The sequence below is a fragment of the Alligator mississippiensis genome, chromosome 9 (assembly GCF_030867095.1).
Source record: "Alligator mississippiensis isolate rAllMis1 chromosome 9, rAllMis1, whole genome shotgun sequence".
Taxonomy (NCBI): domain Eukaryota; kingdom Metazoa; phylum Chordata; order Crocodylia; family Alligatoridae; genus Alligator; species Alligator mississippiensis.
The window spans coordinates 43,746,180-43,774,178 of record NC_081832.1 but is presented as its reverse complement, the minus strand read 5'-3'; the positions used below and the strand labels follow the sequence as shown (position 1 = coordinate 43,774,178).

The 27,999-nt window shown below is 42.6% G+C and overlaps 1 protein-coding gene across 1 annotated transcript in view; it reads right to left on the bottom strand.

Annotated features, from left to right (window-relative positions):
- Nucleotides 1-1,595: 1,595 nt before the first annotated feature.
- Nucleotides 1,596-27,999, bottom strand: part of NRG2 (neuregulin 2) — a 371,803-nt gene continuing 345,399 nt past the window's right edge. The window contains 5 exon segments of the mRNA XM_059733428.1: nt 1,596-3,994; nt 9,761-9,985; nt 14,855-14,982; nt 16,221-16,344; nt 17,329-17,431. Coding sequence (XP_059589411.1) covers nt 3,346-3,994; nt 9,761-9,985; nt 14,855-14,982; nt 16,221-16,344; nt 17,329-17,431 — 1,229 coding nt within the window. The 3' untranslated portion in view covers nt 1,596-3,345.

Below are 27,999 nucleotides of genomic sequence, written 5' to 3'. Positions count from 1 at the left end.
TAGGCTGAACCAATTTGCAACTGGACAGACATTCTCTCTGGATTGAGGAAATTGGCTCAGGCTAGAAGCCAGGGGGTGCTAGAGCGGCCCTCCCTTCCCTTGCACAGTGCTGAGCTAAGGGGGAGGGGTGTGGCCAGGCCCCAGCAAGACCTCTGATGATTAGGGAGGTCTGCCTGCACCATCCCAGGCTTTTCCCCACTTGCTGCTCAAGGGGACGGAGTGTTGCCAGGCCCAGCCCCCTGCTAGCACTCTGAGGCAAGGGGGGGCAGGGTGGGGGGTGCAGTGCATGCATCTATTGATGAAATGGAGTTTTTCAATCTCTCTCCCTGCTTCTTTCTACTGTGCAGCAAACTGACAGGCGAGCAACCCAGCAGAGGGCTGATAAGTGTTTATCACCCAATCAGCAAAACAATAGCCTCTCTCCATTATTTCAAACTCTTCTTAAACAGCTTATCAGCTGACCTGTTGATTAGCTTCAAATAGCTCTAAGCGGTCACTGTTCTGTCTGCCTGCCCCAGTGAAATTGGAGACACACGCACACAGGTCTGCATTAGCTAGTATACCACATGGCTGGTGTCCCTGCTGTGGGAGATGGGAGGGAGGGAGGGGGGATTTCCTGCTTCAGCAGTGAGCAGCAAGAGGCAGTAGGGCAGAGGGAAGCCAAGCAGACCCTGCTGTGCCTGAAAGTCTCTGCTGGAGCTCCAGCCAGGAAGCGGAGGGGAGGGGCCAGCCCTGCTGTGGAGTAGACATCCCCACCCAGCCCAGAGAGCATGCTGAGATGCTGGGGGTGTCTGGTTTATCTTAACCTAGCAAGGGGTCTGGGACAAACATTGCATAGACCAGTTTGAGATAAATCAGTTAAGTCTGATACTACATTCAACCAGGTTTATCTCAAACTGGTTTCAGTAATTTTCAAACTAGTTTATGTGCACTGAACATCTGTTCTGTTACAGGTTTAAACCAGTCTCTGATCACTTAAACCGGTTTATGTGTGATGTCTATCCCTAACCTATATGCTCAAGAGATCCCAAGTAGAGGGATGCAGTCAGTGAAAATGCAAATGTGTGGCAGTGAGGGTCAGAGGGGGTAAAAGACAATGGGTGAAGTGAAGTTCATAGGCATGTCTGTGAAAGGTGTTTCACTTCATTTCATCAACCTACTAGATACAAAAAATCATAGACTAAATATAGATATTGAACATTATGGCACATTATAACCTGCCTGGCATCTGATACCCTAGGTAACCTCTACAATTTACCAGCTACATTCTATTTCCAGGTCACCATTTCTTTCCCCACCCACCTCCTGTGTCTCACCCATCGTCTCTCACCCCCTCTGACCCTCAATGCCACACATTTGCATTTTCACTGACCTACATTCTTGCATACTGGCTTTTTTATCATCCTGGAAGAGCCCAAAACAACTGCAGATGCTCCCGCTCCCTGAAGAAGGGTGTTTGTACCCAAAAGCTTGCAAAGAGGAATTTTCCCAACTATTTTAGTTGGTCTAAAAAAAGATATCAAATTTACCCTAAGAACCTTGTCTGCCTATATCCCTAAACCAACACGGCTACAACCAACACCCCAGAAACATACTAATTATTTCTTATTTTATTTATAATATAAAAAATGTTCAAGTGTTAAACAGTCAAGAGTTCTGACATTCAGACAATCCAGAGCAAATTTTTACAATCATCTTATGACAAATTAGCAGAGTTTCTATCTGACCCCATTGTGGGTGAGGAATAGAGGGTTTAGTTACTTTATTGCTAAAAGTTAAATGAAATACACTGTCAATTGTTGTATTATCTTCTCAGTCACAGCTTCACCATGCATCCAATCTACAGTATCTGAAATGCAAAGGACATGCAGAAGTAAAAATATAAAATGAAAAGAATCAAGCTATGATGTAAACAGGATTGCTGCAGAGAACAAAAAGGAGAGAGGGGCACTTTCACATGTGAATATTCTGCTGCCTGCACACACAGTACTGTCTTTTTTGATCCAGTAGCCAGGGCTGCCCCAGGCTCTGAAACATGACATCCATCTTTCATAGCAAGTTATGTAACACTGGGACATTACAAAAAAACTTTCTTTACAATATACAGCACACTGATACAGAAGAATCCACTTAATGGGTTTCCTGATGAATTACCAGCCTGCTTCACTGGCCAGAGGGGAAGGATCATGGCAATGTATTGCAATGACTTTAAACAGAGATTAATGGCACACACAGTTCTTTTAAATTGCATGCCTGGTGTTGGGGGGGGGGGGGGGGGTTGCAGCTCATTGAGATAGTTTGTAGGGGTGAATTGATGGTTGTGCTGTCATTAGCTTCCTGAAGAAAGGGCCTTTTGTTCTACTACCTTGCACTGTTATAGCCAGGATTTGACTCTATCTGAGTTTCATATTGTTTGCTGAAAATGCAATGCTGCCTTTGAAAGCAATTCGCCAACCAAGAGTACTTATTTGCAATTGCTGCAATGGACTGTTTCCCTCCCAAGTGGGGTCTATGCCAGTGAAGTGAATTCTACCATATGTAAATAGATAATATTTTACCACGTTCATTTTAATGTTTTATTTGACTACAACTTCACAAAACTGTGCCAAAATGATCCAGTTTTACTTCAGACCCCACACAGTAACATGTTTAGGAGGTTGACAGATATATTGTAAGGGCTGTTGCTACTGTATGCTTTTTTCTCTTCCTACCTGTGTTGCAAAAAGAAATGTTATTTCTGCATTCCCGTATGTATAGAATTTTTCCTGAAATAAGCAAAAATACACGTATTTTACAGGGCAAGACAGATTCCCCTTAGGAGGTATTTATGAAAACATACATACATGTGTCCTTTCTGTGTGTTTTAACACTACTGGAAAGAACTAGATCACTAACATCCAGAGATGGGGCAAAGTGGAGGGTGCTGTTTTTATCCTTTTCAAATGAGAAAGCGCCCTTAAAATGGTAATTTGTCCAAATGAAAACCTATGATCTTACGAATGCTACTGAAACATAATCCTTAGCATGGACTCCAGCGTTAGCATACAGCAAAAAGGCACCACGATATTTTTATTTTCTATTTTTAAGTAGTCAAAAATTGGCCCACTTTTTTATTTTGTTTTTGTTTGTTTGTGTTTTTTTTGGAAGCTGTAAATCAAGACATTACATATAAATAGAGATTCCCTATAAAAAAAGTCTTTGCTGTTAGCTGTTATAAGACAACTTTGCTAAAATGAAAATAAAACATTTTATTTCTTATATTTTTTCCTCTTTTATATAAAATAAAAATATTTTTTCTCCTTTTTGATACTGCTCTGTTTGGGGGTGTGTGAGTTTGTGCAGCTTCTAGTGAGGTGCTGAGTCTGGTTTGGGTCTTGTGTGTGGCAAGCTGCCTTCCCCATACGTGCTGTGTCTGTCGAAGGAATAGTAAGTCCTGCTGTCACCTGGTCGATACAGCGGGGGGGAATCTGTGTTCATTACATCAGTGTTCTGAATGCTTAAGAACGGGGTGCTCTCTGCCACCATCTCCTCATCGGATTCGCTGTAAGAGGCACTGCTCACTGAGAAGGAGTCTCTGACCATTTTAGCTCTGTGTGAGATGTGCCCATTCAGTCTAGATTTTTTCCACCGCCTGTTGCTGCTGGCTGTTTTCTTTGGTTGTTCTAGTGCTGTGATGTATTCCTGTGTCGTCTCATATTCATCATCCTCCGTGATGCGGAAGGGGCTTGAAGGCAGACTCCCCATGCTGTCGTTTAAGTAGCTCTTCCTTTGGTAGTAACTGTCATACCGCTGCATATCCTGGAAGGGGACTTGATACCTTCGCAGTAAAGGCTGCTGCTCCTCCACACGGAAGCTGATGGGTGCCGCAGGGGGCAGGGAAACAGCATGAGCAGAGTTGGGGGAGGTGATCTCAAAAGTAGGTACCTGGGCAGCAATCGAGTAATGGAAGTCAACAGGTGACAGTCGAGCTGGTGTTGTTAGAGCAGACACATATCTGAAAGAAGAAACAAGTGCATTTGGATCCTCATTAACACACAAGGCTATTCAGAGAGAGTCCTGTTCCACTGACCACCTAGAGTGCAGGCCACCATGCCCAAGCAGTCAATGCTGAGACACCCCCCCACACTCTGTTTTAACTTCCACCCCAAAGAACCAAATCCTGAGGTAGTTCACAGACTTTGGAGCCTACTTTCAAACATGTTTTTAATGTATTCATTATTCATTAGATTTCTTTACTGTCTTTCCCAAGTTGGCTCAAGGTAGCTTACAATAGAAGACAAACATGCCACAAGATATGAAACAAAAAATGACTCCCCAAATGTCATCCCAAAACTTTAAAACCTCACTTCCATCTCACCCCACCCACTTCTGCTTCCTTGCCTACCAACACGGACAACAAAGCTTCTGGCTTATCCCAACCATGCTTTGCAGCCCTACCAACCCCCATTCACTTCTAGGTATTGAAAAACCTCTTCCAACTTCCTCTCCCCCACCCAAGCCCATCCAGTAGTGTAACTAGGGTCAGTGAGCATGGCACCATCCCCAAGCACTGATCTGAAGGGAAGCCTGCACAGTGGCTACCACAGCATAGGAACTGTGTGCAGTGGCAGCAGCAGATTTGGTGCAGGGATTTTATGTGCTGGCAGCAGCAGCTTGGTTCCTCCTTGCCCTTCCTGCTCTCCAGTGCTTGGCAGCCTCCCTTCCCCACCTCTTCCTGCACAGGTGCTGAAAATGTTAGTTCCACTTCTGTGCCCACCCACTCCAGTCCCTTGCCTCTCATGAAGGGGAGACCCCTCCATTTCCCCTCAATGTCCCTCCCAGCACCACACCACCTGTTCCACAGAGGGGCTCTGGCTGTCCCCATAAACCAACAAATACTTCCCTTTTCCCAACAAACAACTTCAATTCAAAAGACACACAAGAGGAAAATAACAAAAGTCCCTATGTCCCTTACTCTGTCACTATCAAAAGGCAATGCGAAGGAGCACCTTTGAGCAGTGCCCCTCAGTACTGCCCCAAGTGGGTGCTGGGCCAAAGATCTCTGGCCAGCTGGGTCCTTCTCCCTCAGTTCAAGCAGCTAAAGGACCCACAAGTCCTCTGTTTGGATTTCTGAATTCAACCAAAACCCAAAAGCCATGTGATCACATAATTTTTCAGGATGGGTATTTATATCTTCCTCTGATGGAACTGGCACCATCCACTGCTGGAGCTTGGATGCCAGGGTGATAATGAGAAAAATAGCCCCACCTCCCTCCAACCTTGCCTCCCTGCCACATAAGCAAACCCTCCCACCAATCGTAACTGCACTTCATAATCACCACTCACATTAAGATTACAAGAAACCTTTTCCCAAAAATTGCTTCCCCCAATACCCACAAGCCTACCACAATCCCAGGGGAGATCACCTCCCCCTCCCCTAACATCTCCTCCAAGCTCACACACACACTCCTGCAGAGGGGATGTGCTCGTTGCTCCTCCTCCTTACCAAAAGCCCCACCTAACCCCTCCCATCCTCTCCAGCACACACAACACAAATTCCAAAGTACCCTAACAAAAAAGAAAAGAAAAAGAAAGACCCTTGGTCCCCACTTTGGTCACTACTGAAGGGTGACACCAAAGGGCACCCTTAAACATCGTCCTTTGGCAATGCCTGCCCAGGGAAGCCTGCCTGCTTTGTAAGACCTGTAGACTGGCTGGGTCCTTCACCTTCTTTCAGGTGGCTAAAATGGTGTCACAGTTGGGCCCCAGTGCTCAGCCAGAGATGAAGGGGATGCAGGAGAGACAGCAGCAGTTACTGCAAGACTGCTTCTCTTTTCTCAAACCTCTACTTGAGAATATGACCAGGACAAGAAGAGGTTGCTGAGAGGGTGACATATGTTTTGATTCCTTGATAAGCAGTGGCGGAGTTGTGGGATTATGTCACAGGTGGGCAATTATTTTGTGTGGAGGGCCGCTTATCGAGTTTTGGCAAGCTACCGAGGGCTGCATGGGTAGCCCCATACCCTGATTGCCGTCATCGGGCCAGAAGTCCTGTCCCTAACCTCTCACCGTTGCCACCAGAAGTCCCTCCCCTTGCCCCTGTAAGTACTCCTTTGGGGAAGAGGTTTTGCCCTCTTAGGGGAAAAAAACAAATTATATACTAAAAATCAAACACCCATAATAATTTATTTTAATTTAATTTTAAAAATGTATTTTTGTCCTGATTTGTGTGCGTTCGTGCTGTATATGTAGAAGTGATTGCATAATAGCTCAAAATGCAGTCGTACTCATATATTGTATGGGATGTCAGGGGTTATGGTGAGTGTGGTGTTTGTGGAGAGCTGTGGGTGGGTGGGTATGGGGGGTTGTGGGGATGTGTGTATGTGTGTGTGGGTATGGTATTCATAGATTCATAGATGTTAGGGTCAGAAGGGACCTCAATAGATCATTGAGTCTGACCCCCTGCATAGCCAGGAAAGTGCTAGGTTTAGATGACCCCGGCTAGATGCCTATCTAACCTCCTCTTGAAGACCCCCAGGGTAGGGGAGAGCACCACCTCCCTTGGGAGCCCGTTCCAGACTTTGGCCACTCTAACTGTGAAGAAGTTCTTCCTAATGTCCAGTCTAAATCTGCTCTCTTCTAGTTTATGACCATTATTTCTTGTAACCTCCAGGGGCGCCTTGGTGAGTAAAGCCTCATCAATTCCCTTCTGTGCCCCCATGATGAGCTTATAGGCAGCCACAAGGTCGCCTCTCAACCTTCTCCTGTGGAGGCTGAAGAGGTCCAGGTGCCCTAGTCTCTCTTCATAGGGCTTGGCCTGCAAGCCCTTAACCATACGAGTGGCCCTTCTCTGGATCCTCTCCAGGTTATCCACATCCCTCTTGAAGTGTGGCGCCCAAAATTGCACACAGTACTCCAATTGCGGTCTGACCAGAGCCCGAAAGAGGGGAATTATCACCTCCTTGGTTCTGTTCGTCATGCATCTGCTGATGCATGATAAAGTGCCATTAGCTGTGAGTATTGTGTGTATTGTGAGTATGGATGTGGGTATGGCAGCCACATGGTGCAGAGTGGCTGGCAGGCAGGCAGAAAAGTGGGGAACGTGTGCGTGGGGGTGGGGGGGAGTGAAAGCAAGTGGGCATGCAAGAGCACAGGGCCCATGCCAGTGTCCAGAGTGGGGCAGCAGGAGTGCAGGGCGTGGGCTGGCATGGGTTTATGGAGCCAGGCTGGCCTGCACCAGCAGGAAAAGGGGGGAGCTTGCCCAGCTCCAGAGAGCCCCTGTGGCCACCCAGAACCCATGCTGTGCGAGGCTGTGGTGAGGCTCCTTCACCGCCGCTTGTCAGCTGCCCAGCACGGCTGCTCCATATAGCCACTGCTGTCAAGCTGGGCAGCTCACAAGCAGCGGTGAAGAAGCCTCACTGCAGCCTTGTGCAGCGTGGGCTCTGGGCCACCACAGCAAACACTGCCCAGTAGTGGTGGTGGTGAAGGGCACTTTTCCCCCATGCTGAGCAGCAGTTTATCCTGCGCTGCTGCTGTTCAGACCAAATGGGCAAGCACGGGGTACACAGGGTTGGGGCTGCACATGCTTGTCCCTGCCTGTACTGTAGGGCTGGGGTGGGGGATGCTGGGAATGAGCAGGCATGCAGGAGCCAGCAATAGCTAGGGGGGAGTGCGGGGCCTGTGCCAGTGTCCCAAGGCCAGCACCGGTGGGGCCCAGAGCAGGGCGGCAGGGGCTCTATGGAGCTGAGCCAGTTCCCTCCTCTGCCTGCTGGTGCAGCCCAGGCCAGCTCCATAGACCCCTGCTAGCCCATGGCCCGCATTCCTGCTCTGGGCCCTGCTGGCAGTGGTCCTGGGACACCGGTATGGGCTGTGTGCTCCTGCATGCCTGCTCGCTTCCACTCTCCCTGGCCACTGCTTTCCCCACTTTCCTGCCCACCCACCAGCTGCTCTGCATCACGTGGCTCCCAGCTGTATGGTCGGACCATTGAACTTAGCAGGAGCTGGCCTGAGCATGAGGACTGGGGCGATTGCCCGCAGTCCTCCCCTGCCTCCCCACCTCCTCTCCTCCTTCTTACCTGAATTTCCTGCTCCTGCGCAGGGAGATATGAACAGCCCCATGGTCCCAGGCCAGAAGCCTCTGCTAGGCAGGGGCTTCCAGCTGGGGTGGCAAGGCCGGTTAGGCCTTGCTGTTGCGGGAACCTGCCGTGGCTTCCCCTGGGTTCTAATGCCCCTGGCTCCTGTCATCTTTGACAGGTAGCCAGGGGCAAATAAAAAGTTTCTAAATTTTTTAGGGGCCCTGCAGGCCAGATAGAATGGCCCAGCCCATGGGCCATATTTTGCCCACCCCTGGATTACGTTATACTTCAGGTGCACCCATTTTGCTCTTTCTGAAGGGCCATTACTATATATGAAATAGGGTGTGGGGGGATATCTAGACCTAGTATAGCTGTGCTTTCAGGGGACACAGAGCCAAATGGCTCTCAGATGACTGTACACAACAAAGACACGGGCTGACCAGCCATAACATGTTTTTTTCATATTCAGTATAACCTGAATTCATTCACTTTTAGGGCCTTCTCCAAGCCCACTGAAATCAATGGAGAGAATTCCATTGATTTCATCTGGTTTGGCATCTGACCCTCAGTATCCTGTATCCTAATTCCCCTACTTTTTTGATCCACAGCAGTCTGTCTTGTGCCTTTCTCTCAACCTTAAAGGTATCCTCTCAGCCTTACATATATCTTTTCTCCCTGCAGTACCTCCCTAGCTCTGTGAATCAAAGTTGCTTGGTCTCTCATCTTATGTCAAATCCTGAAATGCCTTTTATCCCTGTGTCTGCTGTTCTCTGTATTCCCTCTTGGTCTGCAGTGGCTTTTCTGTAATGCAGGGCCCCAAAGTGCTCATGGTGTACTTCCAACAAAATCTCAACAAAACTCTGTTATAACCTTCTTTGACTTATAAGAGATTTCTCTATCTATAGACACAACTCAGGAATTCATTTGCTCTCTTAGTAACAGCATTACAGTATGAACTCATAGTCAATATATTCACTAGTCTAAGCTGTGGGGCTTTCTTTCTGATGCTGCTTTCTAAATAGTAATTTTCCATTTTTATTGGAGCTGATTAGTATTGCTCCCTAGGTACAATACTGTTTATTTACCTATTCTCAACCTCAACTCACTTATTGCTACTTAGCTTTCCCAGCCTACCTATTCACCGCATCACCTGGACCACCTTTCTCTGCTACCCAGACTCTCTTGAAGCTTGGTATCGTCTGCATGCTGAGAACCAAACTGTGGCAGGCCAGCAGGATGTCCATGGAAGTGTGAAAGGTAATGTCAACACCCCTGGAGCCTCTGTGCACAAACCAACCACAACATCATTAGGGAAAACGTACTGAGTACCTTGTTCCATTGGTTCCTGCAAGGGTACTACCTGTTTGCAAAGGGATGCGGTGAGGGAGAGTCCCTTCAGGTTGTGTCATAACACTTTTTGGCTGTTTGGAGATATACAGTGCACTCTTTCACTGGTTGATAGAGCCAATACCCACAATTCAAGCATTAGCTGAAAATATAGATATAAGTGATTTGTTCAAGATCACAGAGCATTAGAGCTTGGGAAAGCAGAGACCATTGTTCTGGGTCAATATGTTCTTATGTTCTGCATGAATACAGATGCCCTTATTTATTGTCTTTCACTTACATAGATTTTAACCTATAACATACGCATCTGCACTGTGGCTGTTACATCTTGGTGGTGGTGCAAAACAGTGAAGCCTGACCTCTCGCTGTGTGGTGAGTCTCTCAGTGAATCCACAGAATCCCTATATTGCATCATGGGTCTTCTTGAGTCCTCAATGCAATATGCAGGTCCTCGGCGGGCACGAGCCTCAATGCAGGCAGGGCTGTTGCATTTACTGGTTCCCACTGAAGATAACATGATGCCAGACTGGGAATCAGAAGTCAGGCTCTCTGTCCGCTCCAAGCTCCACGTGTGGCTTTCATGTCTGTAGATCAAACCACAGATCAAGAGAAGTCTGTGGGAACTTTTGTCATTTGCTCCTACAAAATTGATTGTCATGCAAAAACTCATTTGTTCTACTGCATCCATTTTACACTTCATTCTGTGCTTTGCTTGACTCAAGGGAATGTGTCTTGTTACAGACCTGATTTTTAAAACCTGGTCTTCATTTTTTTAAATTTCCCTATTAAATGTAATTATTGCTGGTTATAAAAGAGGACAAATAGAAATGTCACAGCCTTATTGCACTGACAGATCCATTACTTAAACATTTACACACCTCCATTCATGCCCACATTTAATTATACCTGCACAGCTGTGTTTCCAGTTAGGTACAGAAAGGGTGCTCAGATTATGCCCACTAGAAAAGTGAAGTCCAAAGATTGCTGCTTCCTTTTTGCCTACAGCATGACTACTGATCCAAATATTGAAGTCAACAGGAATTTCAGCAAGGGACTTTACATTTGAATATGCATGTGCTGCAGGGAAGGAATTCCATTCAGTGAAGGCTGTTGAAAGAGGCCAATAAAAGTAGATACCAAATACTGTGCTGAGACTCAGAACCTCAATAAGACTACAGTGTATCTGACTTAAGGCAAGGTAGCCAAGTCTTTTCTGACTATCAGTAGGAGTTTTCTTTGATATCAGGGGCTGATTTTTATAGTTGGAAGGAACAAAGTGAGATCAAGAGATCCAGGCTGGGGATCTTTTGACGCATGCATGCTGGGGTTATATGTGCCAACATACTTCTGTGCAGACAGTTGGAGATGACATATATCCCTCGTGTTTTGAGTTGATCAACCCAATATCGGAAATATGACCATTAATGGGAAACAGATCTTCTCTGTGAGTAATAGCCCCACACTTCAGAAATGCCAACCTGCCTCTGGTCTAGGAGTCAAATTCTCCAATGGCTTCATTTCCCTGAAATTGATGGAGTTATGCCCACATAGAACCTGGTCCTAGGTTGCTTCCACAAGATGATAGTACTATTAAAAGCTTTCAAAGGATATGTTAATTATGAAATATTATTTTTATTACTGATGACTCCAGGCACACTCTCAACTGCAATCACCAAATTCATTTGTGATGTCAAATGGTGTCCCCATAGAAAAGAGAATGAGTGATATGGAACCCTCTTGTAGCAACTGGATGCCTCTCTTGCTCTCTTGATATCTACCTGCATCTTTAGGTGGTGTCTAAATACCTTTGTAAATCTGGCCTAAAGGCCTAAACATCTTGAAATGAGTTCAAAGGACTTGGTGGGAGTGTGCCAGACAGCTCTATGCTTGCACATGTACCTCTGGGCACACAACTAAGCCCTGTGTTTTGTGTGTGCAACTCAGGAATGCAAAATATTGTGTGGATACCTGAAAAATTCAGGTCTAAACCACCAAGATTTGTGAACTAACAGAATGGTCACACTGCTGGAGGTACATGAGTATCTTCAAAAGATCTTTTGTTTTCTGGAACACTTCTCAGAATATCTACAATGCAAAGGATTAATCAACATCTACCAAAATTTAGGATGTGGGCATAGGAACACTTTACCACAATGTGATAAGAAGCAGGACTTTACCACACATCAACTGCTCTGCAGTGACTGTCCATATGTATGCTCTTATCCCAGAAAAACAGGAAGTTATACTGTGGTGACTCTCTCCTCTTTCCCTGAGGACTAAGTTGCTTTAGCTTACACTTAAAACAGGGTAAGAGCATACACATTGGCAGCTGCCACAGAGCAGCTGATACATGGTAAAACTCTGTCATACTTTATCTTAAAGTACATTTTTCACATGTCCATAAACTTAGAGTGGATGACTGGCAAAAGTGAAATCAGAATCAGGCCTGAGACCTTTTGACTTGTCAGATGATCTGCCATTCACCAACAAGATATAAACATGCCAGTGTCATTTTACAATTATGTTTCAGTGTTAAATGCTTTTTCAGAGTTCCCTCACTAGAATAAACACAGCTTTCATTAGAACAAAGGAGACAGAAAATAAGATCCACAAAGACACAGGCATAAAGACATCCATTCTGAGCCATTCTCTAGGGTATTTGAGGATGCAACCCAGGACTTTCCTGGACACTGTAAAATGGAAAACGTTTATTTGCAATTTGAAATGTGCTTGAAAAAGGTCATAACCCCAGTTTTATAGATGCGTAGTTTCTTCCACCTCAATGAATATTTTAAAATGTGGAAAAATAACATCTTGACAGTCTCTCTTAACAAGAACTACTGCCATTTCTCTGATGACCTACAGTCACACACATAACTGAGACCCAAAATGTTATGGTAGCCTTAGAAAGTTCTACTTCTGAAATTACAAAAGTCCAAGATTTTGACATTTTGAACCACATTGGCCTGCAGTAAGTTGCATTAAGAATTGTTTGCTGGTGAAAATTGCACTTGCCAAATCCGACCTGAACTTTGAAGACCTACACTTATATTTAAGAATATTTATAGCCCTCTATGCTCATATACTACAGGACCTAATAGGGCAAAATATTCAAACATTAGTAAAATACACATACGTATGTGTTTGTCTGTACATATGTAATCTGGGTGTACTTAATAAATTATTTATCTTCAGACACATGCTTTCCTACCTGTAGATACTTTCATTTTGTGTATGTGTAGGCTGCAAAGGTACAACCTAGTTTTTTCCATTTAAAGTTTAGCTCTAAACATGCAACAGCAGTCATCTGAAGTAGTCTTTCTATGACCAGACTTAAAAACTCAGCTGGAGAAAAGGCATATTTGCAGTCATAAATTCAGAAGAACACATCCTGTGGCTGTGAGAATATACACCTTACCTGTAGTATTTAAAAATGCTCATAACCACTGGAATATTAATATTAGAATGAATTTTATTATAATTTTTATAACTGTATTAATCATTAATAGTGAGTCCAGGCCTATCAGTCAAATCTAAGCCTTTTGTGATTTTGTAAATATCCTGTAAACCACACCTTCTGAAACAGAAGTTACCCAAATGAGTCCCTGAGCCCATCTCAAGTACCTTTGATGAATTTAAAGCGACAGGACTGTAGTATGTAAATGTCATAAAGAGTGAGCTTTTCAAAATGATGCGATGTAGGATCCTAGGTCCCTTTTACAAAAATGATTTGCATGTTTAGTGCAAGATCTGTAAAGATATTTAGGTACCTGAAGACACCTATAGGTACCAGTGGGATAGTCAAAGGAAACTGCATATGTCAAGCAACTAACTGCCATTGAAGGAAATGTGAGTTAGCATACTGTGTTAGATACCTGAGTTAGTGCCTACACTTTTCAAAATCTTATTTATTGTCTTTCTGCCCTTTTGTGTATCAAGCTACATTCATAAACCTGGCCCTAAGCCCCCTTTGTAAATTACTTTAAGGCATAATGATGGACATTTTCATATGAGAGCTAGGCATTGAATAAATGGAGCCTAAGGCCTGCCTGCACCACAAACTTGATACTTGGCTTTGTTGTTCTAAGTGCACTACCTCCCAAACTGAAAGCAGCATAGTGGTATTTATGGGGTGATGCATGAGGACTAACTGGCTCTATTGAGAAGCACAGCTGATTAATTTGGGCACAGTGCCATGCTATAGTGGCTATAGTGCTTCCAGATTCAAAAGTAGCACACATGAAGGTAGCTTGGCTATTTCCTAATGGCACTACCCTGTGCTCTGTGTAATAACACAAACATAGGTGATACCCTGCAGAATTACCCAAGCTAGCTCTGCAGGTGGCAGTGAAACTGCATTACTTCAGGGTTGCATCTGTGCTACTTAGCTTTTCCCCTTCACAGAAAAAACATAACCTGCCCCATCACTGCACTAGGGTAGCTAAAGTATTTCCTGTTCAGAGGAAGTATATTGCATGCATTCTGCAGGTACACTGCGGTAGATCCAGAGAGTGGCAGGGTCACAGCCCCTTTCAGCTGTGCCCTGTGTGGCACCTGGCTGGAGGCCCTGCTCCCTCCTCCTGGGCCCTCCTGGCCCTGCCACTGCTATTCTTCCCTTCCTTTTCCCTGCTGCTGAATTCAGTGGGGAGGGGAAGAAGGGGAAGGGTGATGAGCAGCAGCACTCACCCTCTGGGCTCCAGAGCCACAGAAAACAGGGGCTTCAGCCAGATCCTGCCCCAATAAGCTGGTGAGCTCAGAGTTTACTGTTCATGCAGAGCTCTGGCAGGAGCCTGTTTTGACTAGGCAGTGAGTGCAGAGTCCACTGTGCATGCACAGCACAGCCAAAATGGAGGGACCACCTGGATCTACTATAAAGGAAGAGCTTTCTTACTATAAGGATGGTTAAAAATTGGAACAGGCTACCTAGAAAAGTTGTGGAATCTCCATCCCTGGAAATGTTCAGGGATTAGACAGATACTTGATTGGCATGGTCTTGCCTTGATTTGGAGGGAGCTGGACTACATGACCTCCTGGGGTCCCTTCTATCTCTTCCTATGATATACACTACAACAGAAAAGCATTCTCGTTTGGACATAATCTATGCCACAAAATATGTACTTTTGCCCACATAGCTTCTTCCAGTCCTGAAAAATAACTGATGCCAGCAAAAGCACATTTTTGACAGAATAATTGAGCAAACACTGTGAGTCTTTGCCAGCATAGCAAGGTCAGTCTGTCATCACACCTCTTCACAACCATAAATGAAAGAGCTGGGACTACAGAAACCTACAGTGTAGACAGAGCCTAAATGACAGTATTTTGCAAACATCCATGAAAAATGACCATGAAGGTGAACAAATATGTTGTATTTGCTTTGAATTAAGCAATGCTTGTCTTGCTAAAATTATCCTTAGAGTGATTGTATGGCTTTATAGGGAAATGGCATACATCACCTCTGACTTGATGTTGGAGTGCCTGTGGAACACTGATGAGACGGTGAGCAGGAATGACTTCCTGAAAATGTTGTCTCTGTTTCCCTTCGTATCACATGCTCAGTGGCAGGAACATTTTTAGAAATATACTGTAATGAAAAGTATCCCAAAGATCAGCCAATGATATTGGTTAGATTATATTATATCAACCCATGTAACAAGCATATGATGGCATGCAGCTCAGTGCTCAGCGAAAAGAGATAAGTAGAACAGTGTATCCAAAAGGTTAAAAAGTTGTGGCTGTTGTGTGCCTCTATTCTGGCCTCTCCAAAATGCCAAGGAGTATGAAGGGGTGTGAAGAATACCAAGAGCCTTGAAGACATGGGGTGTAGTTCAAATAATTATGTTCAGGTTTTCCCTGAGCTGGCAGTGATCAACCACATATTTTGCATGGATTATGCCTGCTCATCACCAACAGAGTTTACAAGGTATTGCTGGGGAATTCTCAGGGCCGCAGAATGGTAATGTGGCTGCTTTTGCTGATTCTCTTTCTGCACTCATGACTGTCTGTCTGCATTACTTTTTACAACATATCTATCTATGTTTGGTGCAGCTGTCAAGTAATTCATTATACTCATGACCAGTAATATTCTGGACCCTTATGTACAATATATTGGACAACATATACTCTATTCTATGCAAAAAATGCTAAGAGAATGTGATGGTTTGAAATCAAGTAAGTAAAAATTAGAATACCAGGGCTTGGGCACAGGTGGGAAACTAGTCTGATGTCTTTACTTGCTATGAATCTGAGTCCTTCCTACTCTTATTCTTTCCTGACACCGAAAAGCACTTAAGCAGGTTGATAACCCCATTGAGTTAAGTGGGACCTCTCACATGCGTGAACTTAACATGGTTATGTGCCTTTCTGAAGCGTAAGTTCTTTACTGAGCCCATCACTGTGACATGAGTTCCAAGCAAAAGTGGTGGACTATAACTGTGTATGAAATGCCATTTATATCTATACAACATGACAACAGCAGCAGCCCCAGCCACACTGTCAGCACCCTTGTCATGCATGGTATTTGTAATGTTATAGAATGATACATTTGGGGATATCTTAATGAACAGAAAATACCAGGAATGTCTCACAAAGAGGGAAGCAGAATTAAATATGGTCAGCTCAAATATTTCTGCTCTGAATTCCTTGCCCTAAGCCAGACAAATTTTGACTTCAAAAAATAAGTTTCCGCTCCCGTTTTAACTTTGGAAAAGGACCCGTGCATGTCTTCATTTTGATTTTTTTAATGTCACACATAATAAACAACTGGAGCCTGAACAATATGTCCAGTAGCCTCCAGCACTGATTTACATGAAGGGCACTTACATCAGCCATCTGAATTTCTTCAGGATCCAGCCGGGGATGACTAGGGCCATTTGCAAGGTTCCTGTTCTGATGGGCTGGGCACATATTTTGCCGTAAATGATTATGCATTTGCTTTCGTTGTTTTCTGTTAAAAAGATAAGTAAAAGCAAGAAACAGATTAAGTTGCTTTAGTTAGACTTTAAATTTTAATAACTCACTGGACTTTTCAGAACCAAGATGTTCAGAGGAGATAAATAAAGGATGTAAAGGCAAACTTTTAACTCTCATTACAGTAACATTCATTACTGTACTTACTTGTTAACTGGGCTTGTGGAAAATCATGAACACAAGAAAAGTGAATTCCCCGGTGTTCGGAACTTCCTACAATTTTAATGGTTTTCCAAAGCTTCTAAGCAGATATGGGCCCAAACCCAGCCCTCTGTTCTGTGATCATGCAATATATTGTAAAATTTGGATTCAGATTAAAACTTTGTAGCTTGGTTGCACTCAGGGCAGGATTCTGTTTCACTTTATGCTCCCAAATGGCACTTTTCCAGCTGTGTATGTGGCATTTTGGGCACTTTGGCACAGTTTGCAATCCTACTGTCTATGCAGTAGGGATTTGCAAGCATTCACATGGTAACTAAACTTGTGCACAAGGCTTGTGTTGTCTAGGCAGGTATGCTGTCACATACATGCATACTGGGTGGGAGTAAGTCATAGAATTCTACCCAGCAAAAACCCGTGTCCAGTAGGTGCCAGGGGGAAGGAGGCCTTCCTAGATCCCAATCTGGTGCAGTTTTTTCTAGGCTAGAAGTCCTGTTCCACGCTAGGCTAGAAGTCCTGTTCCAGTCCTGTTCCACGCTTCACACCAGCAGAGAGTGAACAAGAGTCTTGGTGCTCTTCTGACTCCAAGGGGAATCTAAGGCCAGGTGTAAACAGATTTTGACCTCTACATCCCTGCTGCGTTAGACACTGCTGTTTTGCAGATATAAGTTGGGTAGTACTATCAACATCCTGAAGTATTATTTAGGTCCATAAGTGTCATAGATGAAGGTATGAACCCTGAACTTCAAACTTGTTGTAAAGTTTGGTAACTAATACTTGTTGTCTGGTAACTAATACTTACTTGGTTTTACAGTAAGCCACCACACAAACTATTCCAACCACAAGCAATGCAACACAGATCCCAGTGATAGTTAAAACTCTCTTCTGGTAAAGTTCCTCAGCTTCTGCAAAGATGAGATAAATAAATGATTTTAAAATGTACCTGCATTCAAATGCTGTGTTCTGACTGCACAAGGACTGACACTCCCATTAGGAAGCAGAATCAAACAGGTGTAGTTTGTCATGGACAGACCTCACACTGTTCCATGGCTCCTTTCTGGTCACACCCGAAACTATGGATGCTTTTCTCAAGCATACTGAAATATAGTACCTTCCTCTCCTCCCATGCTCCTCACTCCTGCCTTGTAAAGCTCTCTTATAAGCTCCAACAAACTTATCAGCTCCTCCCCTATAACAGGCCTGTGACTTCTCTCCCATGACTTCCAAGAGCCCCACAGCTTTTCTTTTGACTTTTCAGCATCCATCTCAGGTGATTTGGTATACAGATAAAGACCACAACCACACCCCACACTCACCACATATACCCAGGCATCCTTTGATGGCCCCATCACAAAATCCAACCTAGTATTAGTCTCTATGATGGACTCAGAAGTGGAATTTCTTTGCAACATCTGCATGCTTTGGAGATTAGGGGTATTCCAGAAACTACAACACATCATGTCCCAAAGCATACAGGTGCTGAAAGGAAAAAAACCAAAGGTTAGATGTGCATGAAGGGAAGCAGTGAAGCTGTGGAAAATTGGAGGGGATGGAGTAATTAAATGTGGTAACTGATTATATGAATGGATTTAAAAGTAATCAAATAATTTTCACAAAAAGTATTACAGAAGACTCTCGGTTGCTCTCCTGGACATGTCCTAAGTATGTATGGTTTCACAGAACACATCAGTCTTAATCTCACTATGCAGTTTGTGCATTTGTGAAATTAAGGTAGACATGGTTGGTGATCTATAGTAATTATAGTAGTTTGTAATGGAATACAAATCCACTGAAAACCATCACTTGTGACAGTTAATAGCTCCTTAGTGGAGAAAAGTAATTAATTCAAATAAATTAAATACCCAAAAATTTATGCACAAGTTGGGGATAAGCTAAGCTTTAGACAACCTCAAATTGGTTCAACTCAAATATCATTAGCTACATGCCTGAGGCACCTCTTCTCTTCTATGAGCACAATTGCCCAAACTCCCTTCTCAGTTTCAGGTGGATACATCCATTGACATCAGTGATGTAACTGGATTTCCAACTGCATGATAGAGAAGAATTTGGTCTTCTACTATGTCATTGTGTGAGCACTATAGTCGGGAGACCCACAAAATGACTTGTGCAATGAATAAGTACTGTGTGTGATGCCCCAATAACATGTATTATGTAAAAAACATTGTGGGTTTTGGGGAGTTTGTCCCCTAATTAACATTCTCAAGAACATTTTCTCACATGAAAAACCCTTCTCACATTTGGTATCATGGAATGTTCCACCAGGAGAGACACTAAGACCCTTTAACAGACCATCTTAAAATCCCACAGCAATTGTGAAGCTAGAGGTGAAAAACTAGAAGGGAAATAAGAATGACATTAGGTTCTAGGAATACTAGAGTCATGGTCAAGAACTAGGATATAATGAAAATAAAGGGAAGAGAAAAATACATTCCAACAAATTTGGTATTTTGGCCTATCCTCGTTTGCCATTTGGAAATCTGAATTGTAAACAAAATTAAACTCTTTCTGAAGCTCTGAACAGGATAAGAACAGAAACAGTTACTTGACAAACTAGAGGCTGATACAGTCAGCTCAGTCATCAGCATGCAAAAAATCAATCAGAAATATTTTATTCTGCACACTATGACCATTTGTTCTAGTGTTCTAAAAAGAAAGCAAAATTCCAAACTACTTTGTTATATACTGTGGACATCTATTACATGACAGGCACTTGAGATGCATGATGAGTCTCTGCAAGTTTTATATAGGAACCAACACAGTGCATACAGAGATCCACCCTGCAAGCCAGAGAGGAATACTTTGCTCAAAGACTGGTTCCTTGGGAAATAGAGGGGACAAAATTAGAGAATTTCTTATGTATTGAGAATTTCCTGTACCTCACTTTCACTAGTATGGCCAAGATACTAGCTCCTCCTTCACCTTTCATTAAGGATGGCAACCAAAAACCTCCCAAGCTTTGGCGCTCCAAATGCTTTTATTGGCCAACACTGGGTTTGAGTAGTATGGCCATTGAGAAAAACTGCATCATGTTCCTCCTCAATTGGGATGAAATTTACCCTCTACATCAGACCTAAGGGATTAATGGGGCCTGAAGCAGTACCCAGACTATGTACTAATCTTCTGCACAGATGTGATCTTCCCCTGTGAAGCAGCTCCATGTTGATATTCCAGTAGTTGGGGAGTGACGGTTGCTCTGGTGTTCGCTGGACTCCCCATTACACTAAATAATTTATAATACTTTGGGGAAGAGTTCATCTTTGGACTGGGATGTTTTGCTCAATTTTCTTCCTCTTCCATTCCCTATGTATTTGTTTGGTGAGGAATGCTGTGTAAGTACTGGGGGCAGTGGAAACATAATCTTTCCCTTCCTTTTTGAGCTGAGATTTCAATAGGCCGGCTTTATTGTACAGAAAAATGGTGCAAGTTCTCTGGTCCAGTCATGGCATTGGTGGAATCACTATTCTAAATGGATGTTTCTGCTTGGGAAGTCATCAAACTGGGAAAGGGAGCAGGAGCCATGACTTAGCTAGAAAGTACTAAAAATTGGGTGATATTCATTGGTTGCAGGGTCTGTAAGCCCTGTCTGACAAACAGTAAAGAAGGAGCTAAGGTATTATGGCAACTAGGAGCACCCGGAGCATAGCCACGGCAGGAACAGCTAAAACAGGCAGTGAACACTTTTCTTTTTCCTGGTGTGAGCAGTGTTCCATAGGATCACAAATAATTTATTCTTTTGAGTTTTCAGGACTGGCTGCCCCAACACCAGAACTGCTCATTCTGTGGATTTTATTAATTAATTTTAATCACTGTAAATGCATTCTAGCATAACATGTTTTATTTTCTGAAAAATGGCTTTTTCCTAGACTATATTTACCCTATTTAGATTTTAGGTAAAAAAGCCTGGAAAGCTTAACTTTGAACTTAGCTTAAAGCTAACTATGGTCTTTCAAAGCCATGGAAATTCTGACAACATTGTTCACAGCTGGTATTATTCATTCCATGATCACTGCTGTAAATTGTGGCAATTGCAAAGATAGAGACTGTGTTAATCCATTTGTTTTAGAACCACAGTGTGCATCTACACATGTCATTAAAGTGAGGTGATAAACTCCGGCGCAGTTTGGGCCAGACTCAGCTGCTCCCAGGTGCAGTATCTGCACGTGCACTCAGGACCACAGCAATTTAAGCCAGAGTGGAGCAGTCCCAGGCTAGCAGGGGGCCTGGTGGGTTAGCCACAGACTCAGGATGGTGAGGTCAAGCAGCAGAGGGCCTGGCTGGGGCATGAGGGTGCTAAAGTTCAGGTCTAAGAAGCAGGTAGCCTCCTGCCCCAGACAGCCCCTGTCACCATCTACATGTGCATTGCAGCACGTGTTACTCCACCAATACTGTCCCCAACAGTACTATCCTACAGCAGAGTTAGTTAATTTACTGCGTCCTGATACTGGCACATACGTAGACAGTAATAGTTCACTGTGCAGCTAATTAGTCAACTGGAGTAAAGCACATGTGTAGATGCACTCACAGATTCATAGAATAGTAGGACTGGAAGGGAACTTAAAGCCAGTCAGTTCAACCTCTTTCTCAGAGCAAGATTATCCTTAACTAAATCATCCCAGCAGAGTCTCTAACCTGCTCTTAAAAGCTTAAAAGGATGGAGATTCCGCAGTGTCTGGGTAGCCTGTTCCAATACTTAACCATGCTCATAGTGAGAAAGTTCTTCCTAACATCCAACATAAACTTGGCCTGCTGCAATTTGAAACCACTACTCCTAAATATGTACCCTGCAGCCACTCTCTATTTCTAGCCCTTTCATAGCCACCCTTTAGGTATTTGAAAACTGTATCAAATCCACTTTGTTTTAATTTGATGTTTTAAACAAATTATAAAAACAGGTCAGTTGGGACTTTTATTGGTTAAGGATTTATCCGGTCAAGAATTTTTCTGCTTGGTGAACAGAGATTATTTTTATGTGGGGAATAGCAGGGTGAAACTTTACCATGGAAAAAACAAGTGAAAAAAATTCCCAGAGAATTTTTATGGTTCATAATTTTTGCTGCCAAAATATCAATTTATCAGATGCGATCTCTGCCTTTCATTTTGTGGAAAAGAGGGTGTAGGAAGGTAAGAGGTAAAACCATCAAAGAAATTATTTCCTCCCACTTCTTCACCCATATTACAAACTTCTCCCCTAAGGAACAAATCCTAGTCTCTATTGTGCCAGTCAAATCAGCATATAGCCCTGGTTCTGCCTTCCCTGCAAGTGCATTAAATCTCATTTAATTCAACAGGGATGTCAGGGCTGAACCAGAGATGCAGGATCAGACCCTGGATCTGAAGCTGACAACTCTTTGTTCAGCAATATAATTTGTAGCTATGTGCCACATCTGCAGGTCTGAGGTTAAAGAAGGCTGCTGAAGACAATTTAGGGTGGCACCAAGATGTCTCATAAAGGAAGTGGTTGAAAACATAACATCTTCATGTATATAAAATAATTTGAACAGTGAGAGGAAGAAAATAATGCAATGTACACAATAAATCTATGTTCAATGTAGATTATAACATACTCAGGTTAAGGCCTGTCAATTTTTGTCTTTCAGGTGCCATGCACACCTATGATTAGGGTGACTACATGGGACAATGTGAAATCCAGGACACTGCCTGCCTCTGTCCCCACCCCCTACTGCAGGGAGTCAATGGCCCATTAATAACCCACTGTTCTTTACTTCACAGGTATTAACAATCACCTATGAAGTAACAGCGCTAATAGGATGTCCTATTTCACAGCTCCTGCTACTGCCTCCATGCCCTGTGTCCGGGATGCTCATTTTAATTTTCACTGGCTGGCCAGGACTGGCCTCCAAACTCTGGGACTCTCCCAGCCAATCTGGGATATATTGTCACCCTACCTATGATATAACACATACAACATTATCATCACCTTCATCATTCTAAAACAGCAAATGTGATGAACAAACCACTTTATGTCACATAAGGCAGACACTGTCACAATACTAACCATGGATACTACAGGAAACACATGAAAAAGTGAAGGGTGAATGAAGGAGAAAAGGCAGCTGAAGATGTGGCATGGAATGGGTGTGTTTTAATAATGACAGTGAAAAATGGGAGAAGTAAAATAAAAAGGGATGTCAAAAATCCTCAATTCTAACAGTCATTTAAAAGTGTATTTGTATTAGCAGCACCAGTTTCTCCATAACTCCTGGTTCCAAAATCAATTCACTTTCTATAGCATAAAATAGCCTGCTATAAAAATGTAAATTGGTCCTGGTAGCTTGATCCTAGGCAGTGTTGGGTGACATTTTTTGACAGATAGTAAATTCATTGAAAAATGGAATTTCAGGAGGCTGAAGGGGAAACTCAAACTATTTGTGGTATCAGATCAAATATAGTGAATAATGTCCCAAAATAGGGGACATTTTTTCAGAAACATCAAAACAGTTCAGATTCATATTTTAAATAGTTCATTTTGATATTTTCAAAAGATGTCTTTCAAGTTTCTGTTTCAAAATGGCAAGTTACATTTAAAAATAGACTAAAATTAAAAGAACAAAAGATTAAACAGATTAAAATTAATCTATTAAAAATTGAGAAATTAAATGCCCCCTCCAAAAAGATTATATAGCTCCCAAAAACAAAATAAAACATTTTGTTTCAGATCAAGTAAACTGCTTCACGTTGATTCAGAATTAAATTTCTTGCGGGGGGGAGGGGTAATATTTTATTTTTTGACTGTTACCAGTGCAAAATTCTGGCCAATGATACAACAGATTGGGAAGTGGACCAACAGCCATTAGGGACTATAGTGAAACTCCTCCTTGCGCTTGGATCCTGATCCTGACAGGTTCTGACTTCCTCCCTCAAGGAAATAAGCACCATACTTTATATTCATGTTAACTGGAATCCAGAGTACTCAGAGCTGTACAGGTTCAGACTCTGAGGAATCAAAAATTTGAGCCTTGGAGAGAAATTCCTATTTCTTACTCTGGTGAGTGGGGATTTATACAAGATAGTTGAGAGGAGAATGTAATTCCAATATTTCTAAAGGGAAAGGCTAGTGAGCCCATCCCATGGAATTAAAATATCTTAACCATGCTGGTCTTCTCTGTGCTATATTGTAAGATCTCTATTTGAGAGATAAAGAATATTTTTCCCTCTGTCCCTCCCTTTCCATCTGCATTTGCTGTGCATTTACTGGATGAAATCTGAAATAAAGAATTTATTTCCCAGGGTTGTTTTGTTTTTTTAGTACACCAGCATATACAGCCCAGTCCAGGGCAGTAGGGAGTCCTCTTGGACTTGTAAATATCAATCAAAATGTAAATCCTGTAAACTTGGATCTGCTGCAACATCTAGAAAATGTAAACAGCACAGAATGTAAATACGTCTTGAGCAGAACTCGGGGTTGAGTTATATCATCAAAATCTCAAAGATTCTTCTTTCCTTATTAGATCAAGGAAAGGAAGGATCTGAGGTTCTCTGAGAAACATACTGGTATCATGGATGCTATCAGCCACTGCAAAGCAGCTGGGCAAGGTAATAGGGACCAGTTTTGCTTTTGGTCCATGCTATTTTATCAGACTGGAAAACTTGGTGAAGAATTTAATGGCTGAAAGTATTCCAGTAAGGAAGGCTATGGACACACAATACTACAGAAACTCCTTCTCTGCCAGTGCAAATGGAAGGGAACCATCAAAACCGGGGACATGAGTCCATTGGCTGTGAAAGCAGAGTGATCAAGGCAGACAGGGGATGTGCTGATTCTAAGGATGAATTAACATTGCTTTCTTGCAGCTGCAGCCCCACAGAAGTACAGATGGTATCAAAATGTGTCCTTGCCCTAGGCTAAAATAACCTTCCGACTTCAGTGAATCTGGCTCAGGGAAACATAAGCAAAGAGATGGAATAAGACACAAGAGGTGGAATACAGTTCAGGACACTTATTAGACTCCATGTGGAACCTGTCTGCACAGCTGGGCACCACACCGCACAAAGAAGGACATATATTTAGAAAAGACGCAGCACTGGGAAAGAAGGAGATTAGGAGGACTCAGGGATATGCAGAATGTTTTCAGGGGAAGTTTAAAGGAACAGAAATGTTATTTAAGGGAAACTCAAGGCCAAATTCTGCTCTCTGCTCCCTGTTGCTCCCTGGTAACGTTCAGAAACTAGTGTGATTACACAGGTGTGAAGGAGAGCAGAATATGCCCCTGGGAAGGCGCAGAGAGGTCTGAAAGGAGTTGTTGGTACAGTCAACAGGACATATCCCAAGAAAAACAGCAATAAGAGTTTTGTATTGGAAACTATTTGAGGCAACAGCACACCACCAGTTCTCAAGCCACCTGCTGAAACTCAGGTGGAAGAAACAGAACTGGGTGGGCTTTGGCCACCAATAGTTCTGCACAGTGAACGTGCATTGTAAACCAGGGAGCAATCCAGAAATTAGAGGCCAATTGAGAACTCCACAGAACTATAGTACACAGAGAAAACAACTCAGAGGTGATACATTAGCAATGGAAAATGATCACAAAATATTAGGTCAAAGAGCACCTCACTGTATTTCTGAAGAGAGGGAATGGAAGTGAAAATAGCAAAATTATGATAAAGCAGACAGTACTCACATTGGACTAGGTAGATGCCTAAAGTTGCCCAATAGTAAGATGGTTGGAAGCTTCTAAGTCACTGAGGCATTTAAAAAAATGTTTGGCTTATAGTCTTTTAGAGTTCAATCCAGTGGCATTTCAAGTAATTAAAAAAGTCCCTAGTTAGCCTCAATTTGGGATCCTGTTCTTTCTTCTATATTAACTCAGGTGATCTTAATCTTACATCAGTTCTTCCACTCCAAGCACAAAATGAGCAATTTTTAGGAGGGAGAGAGGTGGTGGAGGGATAAGGGGAATTAAAAAAAGGTGGCCCAGATCTGTTACTGAACATTCCTTGGTTCCAGTGGGAGCTGTGTGTTTGGAATGACAACAGATTCAAGCCCCTGCTCCCAAATTTCCTAGAAACCATCCTTTCTTTTACTGAAGCTTGTGTCCAGTCCCACACTGCATCTGCCAGTCACCTTTTGAACAGGTGGAAGCTCTACCTTTTCAAATTAAACATAGGGAAAAAAGCCTTTGAAGTGAGAAGACACAGAGCAATTTGAACATCCCAATACTACTATACATACCGTGCTTCTCATTCATCCAGGCAAAGAAATAAGTGCTGCTAACAATACACATGAATTTTATAGGCTTATATTTAAGGATGTTTTTGGTCCAAATATCTATCTTGGTGCCAGTAAAAAGAGCAGAACAGCAGATTTTTTTAATCATCCCATTAAAGCCATAACTATAATGTGGGCAGCTCTTAATGGCTTCTGATTAACAAATGAATGGTTGTTCCATACCCTTTAATTCAAATCCAAGATGCTCTGCCAATGCAGAAAGAGGACAAGGAAGAGAAAGAGAAAAAGAAAAACAGGTCTGTCAGAGGTTTCTAAATATACATAACATACACACTGCGTGGTTAAAGCAGGTTAGCTTTTCCTATTCATTCAGTAAGTAGGAACACAGTGTATGCATTCATAGAATCTTAAATTCCCACAAGATGCACCTTTCAACGTAAAGAAATGTCAAAATTGATAGAAATGGTAGTTAATTATGAATTCTCTAGAGATGAGACATGTCTGTTAGTACCTAGTATGGAGTTCAGGTTCATAAATACACAGTCTTAGGAAACAAATCCTGACTTCAGAAAGGTGGCGCACACAGCTACTGCATAAATCCACTGGACGTATATACACATATTAGACAGCAGCCACTTTCACAACCCATTCTCTGTGTACAGACCTAATACCAAGCAGTAACAATAAAGAGAACAATATAATATTCTTAATTAAAAGATGTCTATAGGAGTCTTGTGTAATCTGATCTGAAATCTGCTCTCAGATATACTGGTATATCCTGCAGCATAGCTTTTGCATCATATATGTACACATGTACTGATTAATTATAATGACTATGGCAGTTATATACTTCATCATGTAATTAATAAAGCAAATAGTTAACGACTTATGTAAGTAAACCATGCCTACAGATCTTAAAAATCAGAACTGCTCCCCAAGTTTCTTCAAAATTTGTAGTCTTCCCTTTCAGGATATACTGTAGCCTTAACTACTTTAGAAATAACAGTCATTCTATTAGATGAAATAATTGTGTGCCATTTGAACTCCAAATTAGCTCAATATAGTAAAGTAGTGTAGGGCAAAAAGATATTGCTAAATAAAAAAGTTGACCTAATGAAAAAATAAAATGCAAATATATAAAACAAGTACAGGTTTTGAAAGATACTATAATTCCCTTATATAATTACACCCAAAGAGTGTTGAAGATGCTGTCTTAAAAAAAAATCCCTGTGCATCAGTAGCCATTTCTCCTGCATTCAGGTCCAGAATACATGTTATCATGTACGGTCCAGGGCTCCAACTCTTCGGGGCCACAATACACAAACCATAATTATTCATAATTTGTGTGTCAGTATTAGTGCTTTTGTTCTACACCAAGATAAGTTTTGCCTGCAACAGTATAATGAATTGTGGGGAATTTGTGCTAAATGTAATTTTTTATGAACTACAGTCAAATTTTCTCCGAAAACATATTTGAGTACTGAACCATTTAATTACCACAGAACCTGATTCTCCCCTAATTTGTATCTTGTATCATCCTGTGCAACATTTAAAGTTTTAAAAACTTTTGTGGTTTATTTTCAACCAGCTCTTCAAAATGTGTGTGTATCAGTATATATACACACACGTGTATACTAGTCAACATGCATATATTATATTATGTTATATTAGTAATATGCATTTATTATAGACACTAATAATTATTTGTATGCATAAAATTAGTTTAGTTTACAAAGGTGTAAGCAACTGAAGGCAGGGTTTTTAAATGGAAAGTGTCAAGTAATCAACTATACACATTGCTTCCCATGTGACTTATAATTAATTTGCTAAAGAAGACTTGTCAAAGACAGCACACAGGCCAAATCCAGCCTGTGAGCCCTATCATCTGGCCCACAGGGGTGCCCACTGGTCTCAAACTGGACTTGATGCTGCAGGCAGCATGTACCAGACCAGCCCTATTGGGGAATGTTCTGCATGCTGTGTCAGGCCCAGACTGTAAGCCTGATCAGATGCACAGACCAGTTCTAGGGGCCTGATGGGTTTGATACCCCTATACCAAGGAATTGACCTCTCCTTTCTCAACTCAGAAATTTAGCTTATTGTTGTGGCCCTTTCACCTTTTAGCCTAGTAGGCATGGCATTTCCTCAGGGAATATTAGACTTGGGTTCTAGGTACTCCTCATCCAGAGATTATTTTAACCTGTATTTCCCAATGCCCAGAAGAGCGTTCAAACTAGCACATCATGTGCTACACGTTACCCACTG